General features: G+C 48.6%; 1 protein-coding gene across 7 annotated transcripts; it reads left to right on the forward strand.

Annotated features, from left to right (window-relative positions):
• Window positions 1-306: 306 nt before the first annotated feature.
• Window positions 307-16,942, forward strand: TBC1D17 (TBC1 domain family member 17). Of its 7 annotated transcripts, none has more exons than XM_083471869.1 (18): window positions 307-406; window positions 612-856; window positions 1,308-1,406; window positions 1,969-2,043; window positions 3,253-3,364; window positions 3,562-3,778; window positions 4,294-4,405; window positions 5,523-5,687; window positions 6,823-6,954; window positions 7,167-7,270; window positions 7,405-7,499; window positions 9,034-9,150; window positions 10,029-10,129; window positions 10,232-10,331; window positions 10,815-10,912; window positions 13,309-13,425; window positions 14,249-14,335; window positions 15,685-16,942. In XM_083471869.1, exons 1-18 carry the CDS (start codon window positions 322-324, stop codon window positions 15,895-15,897), a joined length of 2,274 nt encoding a protein of 757 aa, XP_083327995.1. In that variant the 5' UTR covers window positions 307-321; the 3' UTR covers window positions 15,898-16,942. The 7 variants fall into 7 exon arrangements, with proteins under 7 accessions (XP_083327995.1, XP_083327996.1, XP_083327997.1 ...); XM_083471870.1 differs by having other exon boundaries at window positions 6,826-6,954; XM_083471871.1 differs by lacking the exon at window positions 307-406 and having other exon boundaries at window positions 684-803.
• Window positions 16,943-18,381: the final 1,439 nt, after the last annotated feature.

The raw sequence follows: 18,381 nt of genomic DNA on the forward strand, positions 1-18,381 counted from the left end.
TGAGAGCGCCCTTCTTAAAAGTGGACCGGGGGCTTCGAGGCGCTCCGTGCAAGGATGGAGGAGGAAGAGGAGGCTCGGTGCTGCCCCCTTGCGAAAACGGCGCTGCCATTTAACTTCACTCAGGCCTGAACGGCCATTAATAACGGGAAAGCCGCCCATCCTTTTTTTCTTGGGCGCTTTTCAGCTTGGTGCCTTCGGGACAGAAGCTACACTTCGCGCGGGCAGATTCCGTACGCGGAGCACTTCCGGTTTAGTCCGGAAGTGGGTGAACCATTGCGAACAGTGTGCGTCGCTCTATCCTTTTCCTATCTCTACGCGTAAATGGCGTTCGCCTCCTCGATAAAGGCGACGGTAGGGAGCGGTTGCCCCTCCCGCTGTAGTCCTTTGCCCTATATAAAGATGGCGGGTGCGTCCACTTTCCTCTCCCCTCCCTCCTTGTCATTGATACGCTGTGGCGTTAATTGTTTTTTTCTGATTGCGGTTCGGTTATAAAGTGTTCACACCCCGTATTTAAGCATAAAAGCACATTTCTTTTTGGCCTGCCTGAACGCATGAGCTTTCCTTCCCGTCAGTGTTTGCGGTATAATCTGATTGGTGCACTTTGCCCACAGACGGGAAAGATCGCAAAGCCGCGGCTCTCGGCGACCTTGCCCTCTACCAAGATGGCGGCAGAAGCGTCCGCGGACGTGGCGCCCGTAAGCGTTCCTTGCTGAGGCGCTTTCTGCCAGAAACAAGGATGGCGGCCGTGGTGGGTGGGAAGCGGCCTAACGAAGAGGGTGGAGCAAATGGAGCAGGAAATGACGGTTTGTTTTTCCGGAAGTGGCTGTCAGGGAGAATGGAGTTAGGGGGCTGCAGGGTGAGGGAGGCCTTCCCCGCAGTGGGGCAGGGCTGGCCAGGCTCCTCGGAGAAGGGGAGGCTTGGGGGAGGGTTGGGTTTCCCCTCTCTCGGAGAGCTCACATTTGTCCCCCAGGAGCGGAGCGGGAGGGTCTCTTTCCTCCTCTTGAGCGCAGTGGGAGGTTGGTAGAGCGGCTCTCTCGTCCCCTCAGCTGGATAATTAGTGGGGAGAAGCGGAATCTTGACCCCCTTCCTGGGTGGAAGTTCCTAAAAGGCCCTTGCTCTGAGTTGTCTTTATAAAGTCGCCCTTCCTCTTAATTTAGTGTTACTGAGGGGGCCATAAAGTATGTTCCAGCTGCCTTAGTTTGAGGCAGGGCTTCCCTTCCCCATCTGCATTCTACAGAGGTGGGCGGGGGATGCCAGTGAACCTGCTTCTTGTACTGACCTCCTGTTTTTTTCCTGTCCTCCTTCAGGTTGCATTTGAGAAGGATGGTGTCTATTTACACACCAGCGCAAAGCGTCATCCTGACCAGGACTCCCTGATTCCAGGGGTTATCCGCATAATCGAGAAGGTTGGTTGAGGTGGGATACAGGTTGGGGTTGGAAAAGGGATGAGGGAAGGGTTTTTGCACCCAAGATAGGAAAAAGGTCAGTGCATGTGGTGTGGGGTGGTAGAATTTGGTTGGTATAGATTTCAGCATTCTGAGTACCTCGGGCTTTGATTTTAAAGAGTGTTCCTAGCACTTGTGATTTCAGAAGTAGGCTTGAAAAACTGTAAGCTGTGCCTGGTGACAATGTGAAAAGGTGTAGGCAGTACCTGGTGACATCTTGGAATATAGAGTGGGTGTAGGCTTGAACAGATTTTCCACTAATTGGGGATGAGTCACTTTCGTAGGAGAAGGAAGAGGTATACAGAGGTGGCAATCCTTAGTGCTCAACATAGTTTCTTATTCTTCCCTGAGGCTTGGAGAATCAGCAATGCTATTTGACTTTCCTTAAACTTATATCATCTAGGTGATCAAATTCAGATTACTTTGTTACAGCATCTGGATTGTTTTAGTAAAGTGTGTGTACACAGTTATGGATATCTTTTTTATGACTCTCTCATGAGACTGTCTTTCTCCATTTATTCAGGGCTCGGATACTTTGCTACAATGGACACCCATAGAAGAGTCATCAGATGCTGCTCAGATCACATATACCAAGAAGGTGAGGCCCTCTTTCTTGCTGGTATAAACTTCTACTGATATATTAAATCTTCATCGCATTGTGTTCTAATAACTTAAGTAATAAAACACTGTCTAAATAAAACATTATTTAGACTAGTGATTCATTAATTTTTTTTTGCCTGTATTGGGAACTGGTGTTTTAGTTTCCTTGTTCTTTTCATATCGCATTGCCATAACAGATTTTTTAATTGGTTTCTGGGGGAAAGAGCTGTAGGACTGTGGAGCAGCTGATGAGACGTCCCCACCATTTGAGTTGGTGTAGTTAGATAGTTGTTCTGGGCTTCATTCCCATTGACCAGGACACAAAGCTGCAAATGTTATTCAGGAATGTGCCTTTACTGCTTTATGATTTGCACCCAGAGGTCTATTCCCTGCTTTCTCCACCTCACCCCCTCTCTAGGAGGATCGTGGAGAATGAAGTGATGAGGATATGCCAGTTCTCTGCTGTTCTATTTTCTAGAAAGGATGCCATCTTTTCCTCCTGTTGATCAGAGCCTGGAAATGGTAGAACAGAAAAAGTATCCTGTGATAAAGTTAAACCAGCAGAAATGTTGGACATTTGAAACTGCTTTATATTGAGTCAAACAACTGGCTCAGGGCTGCCCACTACAATTGGCGGTGTCTCTCCAAAGCATCAGACGGAGATCTTTCTCAGTCCTCCTGCACTAGATCTCTTTAATTGGAAATGCCAGGGACTGAGACTTTCTATAGGCAAAGTATTACTGATTCTTATGTTTTAAGACAGGAACACCCTAAGGAAGTGTTTATATCTTTAGATGCTCATTTATGGTTTTGTTCAGGATGGGGAATGATCTTCTATACTGTTTCCCATTCTCTTTACATATAACAGTGCATGATTATTTTTCCTAACAAGGAGGACTGTGTTTAGCAAATCCTGTGAGTTCTCCTTTATTTCTCATCCTAGGAAGTAGCCCCTCCATTGTGATGCAGAAAGGGAGCAGGGCAATTTCAGGTCTGTTAATGTTCATAAAGACAGGGGTGTACTTCTGTTTAAAGAGGAGTCTGTACTTCCACACCTTCCACGCTCAAATTCCTCTCAGTGAGACCAAGAGTTCAAAGTGTATTCCATTGAATTCATAATTTGTGTGAGCACCTCCTTGAAGATCATGATGAAATATAAGGATTTGAGTAGCTTCTGAAAGCCCTGATCTCTCTTTCCATTTTCTAGGACCCAGTGGGCTGCCAGACTGAAGAAGAAATCTTTGATCCGGGGTATGAACCGGACTGGGCTGTGATCAGTACAGTGGGGACCCGGACTCGGGCTCAAGAGGAAACAAATGGTAATCAAAAAGAGGACAGGGATGTTTGCCCCTTGGTATACTTAAGTGGCATGATACAGGGATTGCTGGTAAAGATGCAAAAAGGGATACAGGATGGAGGTAGGGGAGAAGAGGTAGCCGGCAAATGTGGGATATTCTTTTCTGGTTCTCTTGACAATCATCCCTTTTATATTTGTGCTTGGCTTTCCCCTCTCCAGCAGCTTCCGGGCCCAAATCTCCAGTCCCACGTGGTCAGTGGGCCTTCTCCCTCAGCTTGTCTGAGCTGAAATCCATCCGCAAGAGCAAGCCAGGTTTGGGCTGGTCATACCTCATCTTCATCACCAAAGACGGCATCTCCATTCAAGCCCTGCACTTCCACCGTGGAGGCACCAAAGCCCTGCTCAAGGCCCTCTGCAAATACGTTATCTTAGCCACGTGAGTGAGGGTGGTGCCGGGTACCTTATTTGTTCAAAAGATAAAGAAGTAAAGAGAAAGCTCTTAAGTCAGATGTGGAAGGCGCTGCCCGACTAGCCTTCGACTTCTGGGCTATATTACTCAGGACTGAGGCAGTCAGTTTGCATGAACTTGGAGGCAGGGAGCACTTTCCCCAGCACTGCAAATTAAAGAAGAAAAATAATATATACAATATTCAGTTCTGAACTGAGAACACCATCACAGTAAATTAGTTGGACTCAGACTGGCGTAAAATGTTTTCACAATTACTTTTTAAAAGCAACAATGATGAGGCCATCCTTAGGGAGGGGATGTGATAGGTGTAGTGCCATCACTGAAAAGGCCCTGCCCATGGTGCTCATTCACTCATGGACCTGAAAGGAGGGCCTCTGATTTCGCTAATTTTGCAGCTTGTCCAGTTGCCAGTGGCCCTTCAGATAACCTAACAGTGTCTGGAAGGCAATAAACTCACTCTGGTTTCTCTTCTCGCCTTGCAGCTCCCCCAAAGATTCCCGCCTCTACTTGGTTTACACACATGATTCGTACGCCCTCTCCCACTCCTTCGATGAGCTTCAACTCTTCGATGACAGCTCTTCCAACCTTGTGTCGGTGAGGCCCTTCTCCAAAATGCCCTGCAACTGCGACTTAAGTTCTAGTTCAGTGGTTCCCAATTAGCAAAGTACTGCAGACCCTGTTTTTTTGAAAAGCCAAGTCATGCAACCCCCTACTTCTGAAAATGTTGATATCTCTGTGGTAGTTTTGTTATGTGAATGGCACCACCATACGCTCCAACATGTCCCAGCGCAAAAACGGAGACGCGTGTCTTCCAGGCCATGCTCCTGCATGAGTCATGTGACCTGTATGAGAGCACAGCTCCCCAAAACAGGATGGATATGTGCCATGGACTTCCTGGTTGGGGGTCCACAGACCACTAATTGGGAACCACTGTTCTAGAGGATTAGAATGCAGAGAGGGTGTGTTTGTGTGGCCTGGTTCTGTGGGAGAAATCTAAAGACTTGTGGCAGTGGGATTATGTGGGAAGGGACAAAAGCTATAAACAGGGAGACTTGTCTGTTGTAGGTGCTGACACTGGTTAGAGCAGGGAGTTATGGGAACATGGGTTCCTGGGTTTCCTTGAATGAATTATATTAGAACAAGTTACAGGTAGGTAGCTGTGTTGGTCTGCCGTAGTTGAAACAAAATAAAAAAAGTCTTCCAGTAGTACTTTAGAGACCAACTAAGTTAGTTATTGGTATGAGTTTTTGTGTGCATGCACACTTCTTCAGATACACTGAAACAGAAGTCACCAGACTCTTATATATAGTGAGAGAGTGGGGAGGGGTTTTACTCAGAAGGGTGGTGGGAATGGGTGATTGGCTGATAGGTGTGGTAAACCTGTTGACGACTGTTAACGACCGCAATTGGTCTTACAGGAAAAAGCAAGGGGTGAGATGGCTAAAAATAGCTTTATCATGTATAAAGAGATAAGAATCCAATGTCTCTATTCAGACCAGGTCTCTCCATGGTTTTAAGTTTGGTAATATATATATTACCTAAAAAGGCAGTGATGGTAAAAAGTTGGGGGGGGGTTGTATCTGGAATATTGATTATTGATGCAGAGCTGAGAAACCCCAATTGAATCTTAATTCAGCAAGGCTAGAATTGGGCAGCAAGCCAAAGGTGACATGTGGCTTCTTCTTTTTTAAGCCACCTTCTCTTTCCCTAGCGGTTCCTGCAGGATCCTTATGCTGCCACGTTCGGTGGCTTCTCCAAAGTCACAAACTTCTTCCGTGGGGCTCTGCACCATGAGGACGGCGTTATCCAGCATTCCCATGGCGACCCAGCTGCTGCCAACGTTGAGGATGAGACAGGCTTTGAAGTTATCACCTGTGTGAGTGTTGGAACAGGTAGCTCCACTGTGGGGCGGTGGAGGGGGAGAGGAATGGCACCCAGTGTTTTGTATGCTTCTCTGTAGGCCAAGATAATCTTTGGCCATCTTCTTTTACTCCCAGCCACCCACTCACACCTACTGCCTTATGATTGCACCAGAGGTGACTATTTGGGAGTGGTTGTGGGGGAAGTATGAGCAAGGAAATGGGGGTGAATGCCAGAGAGATGTAAGGGTGGACATGAGTCCCTGTGCAAGAAAACCCTTTCCATCGAGCGAGGACCAAGCAATCCATTCACACAAAGGCCTAAGGAGATTTGCGTCATGCTCACCCCAAACCCACCACCATCACACCACAACATTACAAGGCAGGCATGGTGGTTGAAGCAGTTAGCCTCGTCTAAATGGTTTGTGCTGGGTTTGTGAATGGGGCGAGGCCTCTGTTGACCTCATTCTTCCTTGGAGCAGAATCCAGGGCCTTGAGCTTCCATGAATATACATGTGACTGACAAGGTAATTCCTGAGGGCTAGAGAACCATGACTGTGGCTTCAAAAATGCTCTGATAACAACCCGTGTGTTCTTGGAACCCTCATGTTCTGCAGAAACTTACTGGGGAATCTAAGGCAAGAGGATCAGTAAGAGTGGGCAAACTTGTAAAAGTAAACTTTCCACTGTTACTGATCTTCCTCCACAGCATGCACCAATCTGAAATGCTTTCTGCTTGTCTTCTAGACCAGTTCTTCCCAATTAGCTAAGTGCTGTGGACACCCTGCTTTTCAAAAGCCAAGCCATGGACCCCCACTTTTGAAAATTCTGATCTCTCTGCGGTAGTTTTTGTTGTGTTACAGTAGTTTTATTATGTGCCATGGACCCCCTGGGTAGGTTTTGCAGACTCCCTGGGTTCCATGGATCCCACCATTTAGGAACCACTGGTCTAGATCCAAACATAGACAGGCACCCTAGAAAGTTTCTTCCAATCCTTCCAACGGTACAGGGATTTTTCAGCAGGCATGCGTCAACATAAAAGAGAGGTCCCCTCCTCCTCGCTTCTCACCCCTTTATTGTCTCCATACCCCTTGGGAGGTATCTTTCCTTGACACTTCTTTTTAAGTTCCTTCCTCTTTTCTGCCCCGGCAGCAGGCACGGCTAGGAGAGCGTCCGCCTGTCCAGCGGGAGGCTCCCGTCTCGGAGCAGGAATGGGAGCAGCACTTGGACCCAGATGGGCGTGTGAGGGACCCCGTTGCCTTGCGCAGAAGGATCTTCGCTGGGGTGAGGCCTGTGGGGAGGAGAGGGCGAGAGGCCCTTGGTTGCAGGGGGAATTGGGGGTCTGTGCAGAAGCGTGAGTGGCTGCCTGTCAGGCCAGGGATATATGCAGCGTGTGGCCGTGTTGGTTTCCTTCGCAACATCTTTGTGTCGTTCTTTGACACTTGGCCTAATTCACCTTCTCTCCCTCCCCCTCCCCCCCGGTGCTCCTCTTCCAGGGTCTCAACATGTCATCACGCAAAGAAGCCTGGAAATGCCTTTTGGGCTATTACTCATGGGACAACACCAGTGAAGAGAACAAGGCACAAGTGAGGCGGAAAACGTAAGTCTGGGTCAGGGTTATGGGGAAGCCAAAGGAGTACTGGCACTGGTGTTTGGAAGGAGGTGATCAGTCTGTGGGTCAGCATTTAAGCTTCTGAACTCTCTTAACAACTTCCTTCCCACGTGTGTCCACAGGGATGAGTACTTCCGCATGAAACTACAGTGGAAGTCGGTCAGCGAGGAACAGGAACAGCGGAACTCCTTGCTGCGTGGCTACCGCAGCCTGATTGGTCAGTATAAGTTCTGGCTCTTGTTCCTCATTTGTTAGGAGTTCAACACCCCTCTTTGTCACAAGAGATATTCTTGCTTCATTTTTGTTTTCCGTCCTCTTTCCCCTGCCTGACAGCACAGCCTTGTGCGCACACAGCAAGAGGTTGGCGACCATAAAAACACTCTGTGGTACCAAGGGGGCCATATGCAAGAGACCTGCTGGATCAGTCCAAAGGACTACCTAGTTTTTTGTCACCCTGTTTCCAGCAGTGGCTGGCCAGATAGATGCGTTAAGAGAGCCCACAAGCAGGAAGCGAAGGCAAGAGGGGGATATACTGCTTCTGAGGATGAATGTTCTCTTTAGCAGTTGTGGCTATTAGCTGATAAATGAGAGCATTAAAACCCGTGCTCTATGAATCTATCTTCCTTTCAATGCCATCTAAGCCAGCAGCCAGCACCACATCTTGTGGCAGTAAAATTCATGGATGAATTATGCATTGTGTGAAGAGCCATTTTCTTTTATCCATCCTGCATCGACTGCCAATCAATTTAAGTGACATTCGCATTCCAGGATTGTGGGAGGAGGGGGAGAATCTCGCTCTTTCTCTCTCTCCCCCCCCAGAATTCATAACGCTATAAACTTCTGTTTTGCCCCAATCATCTTTTTCTAAACTAAATGATCCAAACACTTTTGCCTCATCTCTGAGAGGAGGTACTTCAGCTCCTTTATTTTTTGGCAGCTTGGCTTTTTCCACCTTTTCCTTCTCTAAAATAGATCTTTTCAAAGGACGGGACTAGCAATGGAGGCTGGTCCTTTAGGGCAAATGGAGCACTGCCCTGCCAAACTCATTCTGCCCTTAGCTAGCACCCTGGATGGGGACAAAACTAGAATGGGCAAAGATCGTAGCACAATAGTCAGAGCCTCTGTTTTGCATGCAGAAGGTCCCAGGTTCAATCCCCAGTGTCTCCAGATGGGTCTGGAAGAGAATTTGGTCTGAAGCCACGGAGGGCTGCTGCTAGTCACTGTAGGTAGCTGCACCCGTGGACTGACCCTGCATAAAGCACCTTCCTGTGTTCCCAAAATTAGTTGGCTCTCATTGGCTCTGATTCCACCTGCTGTTGGTCTCCCCGCCTTCTGCCCCATGAAGCATCAGCCACCACATTGGGGTGGGGCCAGGCCTAGCAGAATTGCACATAGTTTTCCAAATGTGACCATTCCATAGACTTCCATAAAGGTGTTAGGACAGCCAAGCTGTCTTACTTTCAAAACATGGGATAAGTGTGAACCCCCCCCCCCTTTAAGGGGAAGTACCATGACTTTACCTTGGAGCTTTCTGCATAAAAAGCCTTTGCTCTGCCACTGAGCTGGGGGCCCCTGGAGCTTTTCCTGGGGTTGTGCTTCTTCAGCTCCTCTCAGCTGTGTGTTGCTACTTTCTCTTGCTCATTTGCCTCGTTACTGTCCTGTATTCATCATCGCTTTGAGTGGCCTTTGGCAGAAAGGCAATAAACGAGTTTTATGGATAATTCGTGGGGGGTGTCTGTCTGCCTTTGCAGAAAGAGACGTGAGCCGCACGGATAGGAACAACAAATTCTATGAAGGCAGCGAGAACCCTGGCCTAGTGCTCCTAAATGACGTGCTGATGACGTACTGCATGTACAACTTTGACCTGGGTGAGTCTGGAGGTGGGGAGGGGACGCCAGCAGTGTGCCATTGTAGAACCAGCTTAGGTTTGGGAGTCTTTGGCTAGCTTGGCCTAGGAGGGCCCCTTAACTACCGTGGGGGAGGGGGAGAGTTGGAATCCAAAATCTCTGGAGGGTAGTAGCACAGGGAAGACTGTTGCAGCCTTTTGCTAGCTTGGAGGTGGTCTGTACCATCTCTGATCTGGTCATGCTAAGTGGCAGCAGAATGCATTCCAGAATCTCCCATGGTGTCCCAAGGGGCTTGTACTGTTTCAGATGCTGTTACGCTCCCTTCTACCCCTCACTAGTCAAATCCAGAGATTTTGGACCACGACTCCCATCAGTCCCAGCTGGCGCTGCCATGCTATGCTGATGGAAGTTGTAGTCCATAGCATCTGTAGCTCACCAGATTGGGGGAGGCTAGTCTGCAGTAAGAGAGCCTTTTGTGTATGATTCCCTTAATGGTATAGGCTACCCCAGCAGTTGCCTGTTCTTGATGATCTTGGGCCCAAGTACTGCTGTGTGTATTCTGTGCTAAAATAAACCCATCACCTGTTTTCAAGCTTCACACAGCCACGTGGACTAGAAACTTGACTCTAGTATTCATTTCTCCCCATGAAAATGAAAACTGAAATACTTGGGATACTGAATTCCATGCTGAGAAGTATGCACAATGCAGACAGCCCTGCAGACTTCTCCGGCTAGCCTTTTATGGGTCCTCTTAACACTCTGAACCCTCACCAGTCCTGTAATTGTATCTCTCATCCCGTGATTCTGCAACACCCTAGTAGAAAGAGAAAATAACTTGGTGGGCCTGCAGCTTCAGTTGTAAAACCCAGTGGCTTCATGTCTTTTGCTTCCTTGCACAGGCTATGTCCAAGGCATGAGTGACCTCCTGTCCCCCATTCTCTACGTCACCCAGAACGAAGTGGACGCCTTCTGGTGTTTCTGTGGTTTTATGGAGCTGGTGGTGAGTACATGGCCTGGAGAGCTCAGAAAGGGCCTTGCAGCTGTTCCAAATGTCACCTTCTTTCCATAAACTTGTGTACGTACTCTCACTTTCTGCCCACAGCACCGCAATTTTGAAGAAAGCCAGGAGTCCATGAAGCGACAGCTGTCTCAGCTCAATTTGCTCCTCAGGGTGCTGGACCCCCCACTCTGTGACTTCCTAGGTACTTGTGCACCTAGTTCTGGGACTGCTGAAAGCTGGGTGGTTTAAACATATGTTGTCTGGAAAGGACAGGTCTCCTATTTGTGGGTGCTTGTTTTTAATAATGAAATATAGTAGGTGAATTTGGGGCTCCTAATTATTCAGGTCCACAAACTGAGCTCTTGGCTACAAAATCACCACTTTCTTTGCTTTTTATTTTTCTTCACTTCCCCAGCTTTGTATAACATCTTCCCTGATGAAGAGTTCTGGATAATTCAAAAGCTTGCCACAGTTGTGTGTCATTTTGACTGGTTTCAATAAAAGGGTGTAGGGGTTCAATTAATTATTTTGGGGCTCTTTTATTTAGTCTCTGGCTAATTCCTTCAAAAGCTTAAAGGAAGCAAAGACTGAAGCAAGTGAGGCATTTCTTAATCTTTGGAAGTCTTGATTGGATAAAACAATCTGTTACTGAGCTCCTCCTGCCCTTCTTGGCTACTTCTTTCAGACTCTAAGGAATCTGGCACCTTCTGCTTCTGCTTCCGATGGATCTTGATCTGGTTCAAGAGGGAATTTGCCTTCTCTGAAATTCTTCAGCTATGGGAGGTGAGACTGAATTAAGAGAAATGGGTTTGTTTTTGTTGGTTTTGTGTGGGGAGAGGATCTCTGGCTGGGGAAAACATAAGTTACATTGTCATGATGGGATTTCAGCATTGGAAAGGCAGGAAAAATGGGAACAGGAGAGAGAATAAACAGACTTCTGGTTTGCAGTGTTGGGGTTTGAAAGTAGAGAAGGCAGCAGGGAGGGATGTTTTCTGAAGAACACAGCCTCAGCCAGTTTGGCTAATGGCAAGAGATGATAGCTGTTGTCCAGTGGTTTTCAACCAGTGTGCCGTGGCACCTTGGGGTGCTGTGAATGACGGTCAGGGGTGCTGCAGGCAACACTGGCCTCTGTCCCTTTTTCCTTCCCTTCCTCCTCTGATGCCCTCTTGTGTCTCTACCTCCCAAAGGCTTGCACAGCTGTTTGTTGCAGTAGCCCTGGCTACAAGCTCCCCAGGTAAATGGTGCTTCTGGGGTTGGCCAGGGGGTGCTTCCCAGGTTCCTGTGGGGCAGTGAGGAGGCACCTCTCTTTGGGGCGGGGGCAGCTCAGAGACCAGGGACAGCAGCTGCGGCTGCCCTTAGGACTCCTAAGGAGAGGAGGCTGAGGCAGCACTCCACAATGGAGGGTGTTTGAAAAAAGGTGAAAGGCTGTCGGCTCTGCAGGCAGCGGGTGACATAATGGCACCTGAGCCCCACAGGGGTGCCGCAGAAAGAATGTAGTTGGTCAAAGGAGTCATGGGCTCAGAAAGGTTGAAAACCTCTTCTGTAGTCTGTCAACATCTGGAGGGCCACAGGTTCCCCCTTCCCAGTCATATACAGTTCCTAGGTGGTCTTCATCTATGTTCTGGCCAGGCCTGGATGTATTAAGCTTCAGCAAAGCATTCTAAGCCTTCCAGCCAAATGTTTCCACAATCCACTTGAGGGCTGCATCCTCATAGTGCTCCACAGGGATGCCAGCATCCTTCTTACTTTTCTTGACCACAATCCCCTAGCCGTTGGGCTATATATACAGGGAAAGGCCATAGCTCAGTGGTAGAACATCTGCTCTGCATACAGGAGGTCCCAGCTTCAATCTCCAGGTCAGACTAGGAGAGAATCCTGCCTGAAAGAGCTTCTGCCAGTCAGTGTAGACAGTACTGAGGTCAAATGGTCTGTCTCAGTGTAAGGCAGCTTCTTGTGATCCTGTCTATAAGAGGCAACCCTTAGTTATCGCTGGGTAGGTTTACTTCTGTGGGCATGTTATCTTTCCATGAGCCCCTTGGTCTCCTCAGTCTATGGTTAGCTGAATAGAACAGCCTGGCACATCCTGTATCTGCACTTTGAGCATGGGGTGAAGTGCTCGTGGGGTGCAAGCTGAGAGGTACTCCTTGGCACACCCAAAATGTCACCTAGGATCTCTAGGAGGACCACCTGGACTGTGCGCTGCAGCCACTTGCCAGGGGTGAGCACTATAGGTGCAGTTTCAGGCCTACAGGATATTGAGAACTTGGAAGGAATATTTGGTAGTGCCTGTGAGTTCCTTGTGTGTACCTGGACAGTCCAGATGGTAGAGCCCAGCTGTGTCATCCATGGGTTCCTTGGGAAAACCTTTGCCCTCTTCCTTCCCCTCAAACCCCAGAGATCACCTGGTAAACTGGATCAGATGGTTATCCAGTAACTAGTTTTACCGCTGAAACTAGTAAATACAGCCTAAAACAAATCAGATGTCTTTAGCTGCAGAGCCTTGCTACAGCCATGAGGAATAGTTGCTTTGGTTTAGAGGTCTGGGTTATTTATAGCTCCTCCAGCTTTCAGTTTCTAACCACCTAGTTCTGAAAAAGGTTCCATGCCTCCCCTTTTGCCCCTGATCAGAACAAGCCTAGTTATTTGAACCTTGTACTTAGGCTTAAAAAAAAAGTCACTAAGTATGCAAGGCTGTGTTCAGGAAACAAAAAAAGGAAAGCAAAATGTTGTTTCTTAGTTAATTCCTGCCCTAGATGAAGCAGGCAGGTGCTGCAGCTTACTTGGTTGCAGGAGAGCCGTATCAGGGAGCAGACATAGAAATCTCATTGTCCCTCTTTCTCTTTGACGGAGGAGTGCTGCGTGAGCATCTTGCTAAAGCTGGTTTACTCTAACCTGAGCTGTGTTCTTGTCTGGGGCTTAGTCCGAGGGCACAACATGACCTGGGAAGCCCAGGCTTCTAGCCAGCCAATACATATCAGGGATGACTTCCAGCTTCTGGGAGATGTCGCCCACCAGCAGCTACAAGCAGCACGTCCCATTAGAAATAGATTCACTCTGGCTAATGCAGAGCCAGACATTAGCAGAGGATTACACCCGGCAGGATGGTACAGAACACTCCTGACAATGGGTTATGGTGCGCTTCCTCAATCCATGCCGTGTGTCTGTCCCCCTGATCCCAGGTGCTGTGGACGGGACTGCCTTGCCCCAATTTCCACCTGCTGGTGGCTTGTGGCATTCTGGATGCAGAGAGGCAGGCACTCATGAACTCTGGCTTTGGCTTCAATGAGATCCTGAAGGTGAGCACTGTGGAGCTTGGGGGCCTAACTCTTGCCATACGTGGGCTTGTGTGGGCTTAGGACAGAGATGGGGGTGCTGTGGCCCTCCAGTAGCTGCTGGACTCCCACTCCCATCAGCACCAACCAGCATGACCAATGGTCAGGGGCAGTGGGAGCTGTGGTTCAGCAACATCTGGATGACTGCAGGTTCCCCATACCTGCTCTAGTACATTAAGCCATGCAATATTCGTAGGTGGTTGTTTTTTCTTTAAAGAAGCAAAAGGTGATTTATGCGCTACACCTGCTTCTGAAAAGTATGGTCAGGGTTGCTCTGAAGGCTCAAAAGCCAAAACAACCAAGGGCCCCATTCATTCTCCCTCACTTCCTCCCCTCCTCGTGGCTCTTCGTTTTCTTGGGCCTGGCTCCATTCTGCCAGCTCCATTCTGCCTTTGCACCACACTGCAAAGTTCCTGCTGAACGCTTAGATAGCAGACGAGCCATAGTACGATCCATCTGTTTGGTTAAGGAGCAATGCTTATCTTTCCCCCCACAGATCTCAGTCTTGAGCTTGGCCCTTTGCCTTTCTGTATACCTGGCTTTCCTCTGTAAGGCTTTCCCAGTCCACTTTCAGAGCACATTCCTGACTAATGCCGCTTGTATTTTTCCAGTTGTAGCATTATAACTGGAAGCTATTTTCAACCCTTTGCCACAACCTGCCCTTCTCTCTCTCTCTCTCTCTCTCTCTCTCTCAAAAAGTGCATTTCTTTGTGTGTTTCCCCCCTCCTCTTTGTTGTTCCCAGTTAGCCTTCTGAGTTTCTTGATTTCTGTGTCTGCATTTTCACAGCACATCAATGAGCTTACCATGAAGATGAGTGTGGAAGACATCTTATGCCGGGCCGAGGCGATCTACAGGCAGCTGGCAGCTACTCCAGTGAGTCTTGCGCTCCCCCCGCCCCCCAGTCCAGCATGAATGAAGACCTCTGTACCTTGGTATCCTCTGCGGAGGTGTGGAGCCTCTAAGCATTCCTTAATGCTGCACACCTTGGGCAAGCCAACAGTCCTCTATCCTTACCCTTGGCCACCTCATAGCAAAACGGATACATAAAATAATCATGATCTAGCTAGCAAGCTTCTGCGAGTGAACAAGGTAGCAAGCATCTCGCTTGCTCAGGGAGACACATTAAGCAAAATGGAAATGCAGCTGGTTCCCCTTGTGGCTTCAAAATATAGCACTACCAAGAGCAGATTTAAAGATAAGGGTTGCCAACCGGGAGGCCCCAAAACTCAGCACAGTAGGCCCTCCATGCTATGCATGTCATCTTTTCTTACAAACAAAAATGCTTGCTGCCTGGAGTGTTGCTGACCAGGGAGCCAGCCAGCCATACCCTTTCCCATGGTACTCCATTGCCACACACCCTGGTATCCCTCCCCTCCCCCTCCAGTAGTAAGTCAGTATTCTATGTCCGATGAACATTCTCAGTCCTTATGATGTTGTTTTTTGAGGGTTTTCCCTGTTTTTGGAGGAGACACAAAGAATGCTGTTTGCCACTGGAACATCGACTCTGGGAACTGGACCCCTATTAACTTTCCCCACTGTTATCTGCATGCTGGAAGCTTAAGCTGGGGTGCTGAAGACACTGCTCAGGGAACACACGCAGTTTGCCATTTCATACCATACGTAATCTACAGAATTCACTGCCCCTAGGATGAGGTGATGATACCCTACACAGTGGCTGGTGTAGAGTGGTTCTGTCAACCATGGCCAGGAGCCATGATGACTAAGGGAAGCCTCCACATTCAGAGAGAGCGTGAAAACCAGTTGCTGGGGGACCCTGCAGGGGAGAGGGCTGCTGCCTCCAGGCCCTGCTTGAGGGTTGCCAGAAACATCTGGTTGGCCATTGGGCGATAAAGAACCCTGGATTAGATTGACATTTGGTCTGATCCCGCAGGACTCTTCTTATGTGCCGCACTTCAAGGGTTTGGTTTTTGTTGTTGCTTTTTTGTACGTCTTATTAAAGGAAGCTAAAATAATGAATTCGGCTCTAAGGGCACATTTGCTGGTGGTTCTCCAAGGTCTCAGACAGAGGTCTTTTCTCTTGCTACGTATTTGATCCTATCAGCTGGAGATGGCAGTCATTGAACTGGTCCCAGCCTTCATATGCCACTGAACCAGTGTGAAACCGAGCCACACCACTGTGGCAGTGTGCTTTTGAATCGGGTGTGAGCCAGAGGGGGTAACTTTTCCTAACAAATAAAATCTCTGTTTTCCCTTTCTCCCAGGATTTACCCCGTAATGTCCAGGAATTGCTGGGGCTCTCTGAGGGCAAATCTCCAACCCCCAGCACTGACACAGCCAGCTCCCCGCAGCCGCTGTCACCCAGCCAGGCCCAGGAGATGGAGCTGACGGACAGTGTTTCCCCAAGCCAGCCAGACAGCAGCATCGAAATCCTGCCTACTGAGGAGGCCTCCACCTCGCAGTCTCTCTCTCCTTGAAAACCTGTTGTTGCTGCTGCTGCCGTTGCTGCCACCACCACCATCTTCTTAACACAAGCACTTTAACCAGATAAGGGTGAGGGCTGGGAAGGGAGGCAGAGTAGAGGCTTTGGGATGTGTGTTTTTTTCCTCCCTGGGGTTTAATTAGTCAAACAAACATCACCTCTAAAGGCAAGTAGGGCTTGGGAACGGCTGTGTTTTTTCAGAGTTCCCCAGTGCTCAGTGTGCCTTTCCCACAATGCACTGGGGCATGGCCATCTCTCTTAGAATGCGGAAGGGCTCGCTTTTGAGGTCAACTTCCTTCCCGGGATGCTCAGAGACAGAAAGGAGCAAGTTGAAGGCATCCATGCCTTTCTCTTCCACTTTGGGTTCCGAAGTGTTGCAGCTGAGTCTCCTAAATTCTCCCTTCCATTCCCGCTGCCTTTTTTCATGACGTACCTGTTTTGCTTCTATGTCATGCGCACCTCCCTCTGTGGCATTTGAGGCTTGTCTACTAAGCATCAATCTGATGGCGACATCTTTATTATTATTTTTGTTACTGTTTCCGGTGCCTCAGCCCACAGAAGCTAGGAAACACAAGTTCTTTGGCAAAGGGAAATGAGGGGCAGCAGATCAGAGCAACTGGAAATGAGGAATCCTTAGCAAGAGGCTAGTTGGTGGAGGGAGGCTTGGTTCTCGCTGAGAAGAACATGGAGTCGGTGGTTACGGCAGCGGAGGCTGCAAGGCAGAGCTCTTAGTTCCTTGGTCCTTTGCCAGGGAGTTCCTGTTGACGTAGCTCCTTGTGCTTCCCTCCCTTGGCTGGAAGATTGTCTCCCTCCCTACTTGCCGCATTCCTTTTTTTAGTGGGTTGCTTATGAACTGACAATAGTTGGATACGAGGGGAAAGGATCTCTGATTTTGTTCTTCTGTGCCTCTCCGGGCATGTGGGTTCGATGCTTTGTCTGCATATGCCCCACTTCTGATTATCGAACTGCATCCTTCTCAGCCCTTACCTTGGCTCCTTCATTTCCTTTATAACATAACATTAAAAATGTAGTGTCACTCATTGGTGTTTCTGTATCTTGGATGGAAAACTGCTCTGAGCTGCTCATCATGTTGGATGGGCTGAGCTGAGAGGTGTGAGGGAACGTAGGGGCGGAAGTGTTTGACATCCGTTTCCCCTTTCTTCCTAAAATGCTATGGTGCACGGACCTCTGTCTCCCACAGTGCATATGCACTCCTCTTACCTTCGCCTGTGTTGCTTATTTAAAACTAGTTTGATCCCTTGGTTCTCCCAAAGATCCCTCAATCATCAAAGTGCTGCTCCTTCCAGAATTGGAATTCCCAGGCTACCACAGAAGCCCACAATAGCTTTGCCTACTTGCAGGGTAGAAAACCACGGAGTCTGTGTGAGACCACGACATGTCATTTTGCCTTAGGAAGTGTTTCCCAAACTTGGGTCTCCAGTTGTTGTTGGACTACAATTCCCATCATCCCTTACCCACTGGCCCTGGTGGCTAAGGACGATGGGAGTTGTAGTCCAGCAACAGCTGGAGACTCAGGTTTGCGAAACCCTGCCGTAAAGTATGGTAGATGAGGTGATTTTTCACTCATTTCTGCCCCCCAGTGTGGGTGCCTCCACACCTCCAAACAGAGCAAGAGCCAGCCTAACCTCCCAAGTGGTGAGTGAGATCATATTACCCTGCCACTGTGTTTTCAGTGTAGATTCAGTGGTCTCAGCTGTTGGTTGTCAATTGGAACATAGGAAACTCTTCCAATATACTGCCTGGCAGTGGCCCTCCAGGCTTCAGGAAGGTGCTTCTCTGTCCTGACTGGAGATGCCAGGAACTGAACTCGAGTCCTTTTGCATACAAAGCACATGCTCTGCTACTGAGCTATAACCCCTCCCCAGCTTCCACGGAACTCATGGATTTTAACCCCTGCAGTACCAAATGTTTTTGTCTTAAAAGGTAAAGGGACCCCTGACCATTAGGTCCAGTCACAGATAACTCTGGAGTCTTACCGCTTAATAAAACCTATCTGTTGTTATTGGACTCTTATGGGGGAGAATGGAAGACCTAGCTAAGAGTCCTGGGTTCAGGGAAGGGGGGGAAAGGCAATCTAGAAGGAAGGTGGGTTTCTGATAAGAAAGGACTTGGAAACTAGAGCTGTTGCCTTTGGCCTGTATGGTTGCGCTGGGAGGTCAAAATAGGTCGAATACTCCAGAGAAGGGATTTAAATTACGTGGTGTTATAATGAGATAAAACTTGAGCCCTAAAGCTTCTAATTCCTAGCCTTCTGTGTCTGAGGCCTCAGGCCAGAGCTTTGTTAGAATAAAATTATAAACTCAAGCCAAAAAGCAGGGGGGCCCTGGTCAGCTTAGTTGTCCGAGGCCCAGAGCAAGTGTATCTGGCTGCCCGCCCCCCTACTCTGCATGGGCCTGATTTCTAGTGCCACTAAGATGCTTGAAAAGAAAAGCAGGCAAGGGACCACCCAAGATTTGCA

Source organism: Podarcis liolepis (assembly GCF_965112155.1).
Source record: "Podarcis liolepis genome assembly, chromosome: 13".
Classification (NCBI taxonomy): Eukaryota; Metazoa; Chordata; class Lepidosauria; order Squamata; family Lacertidae; genus Podarcis; species Podarcis liolepis.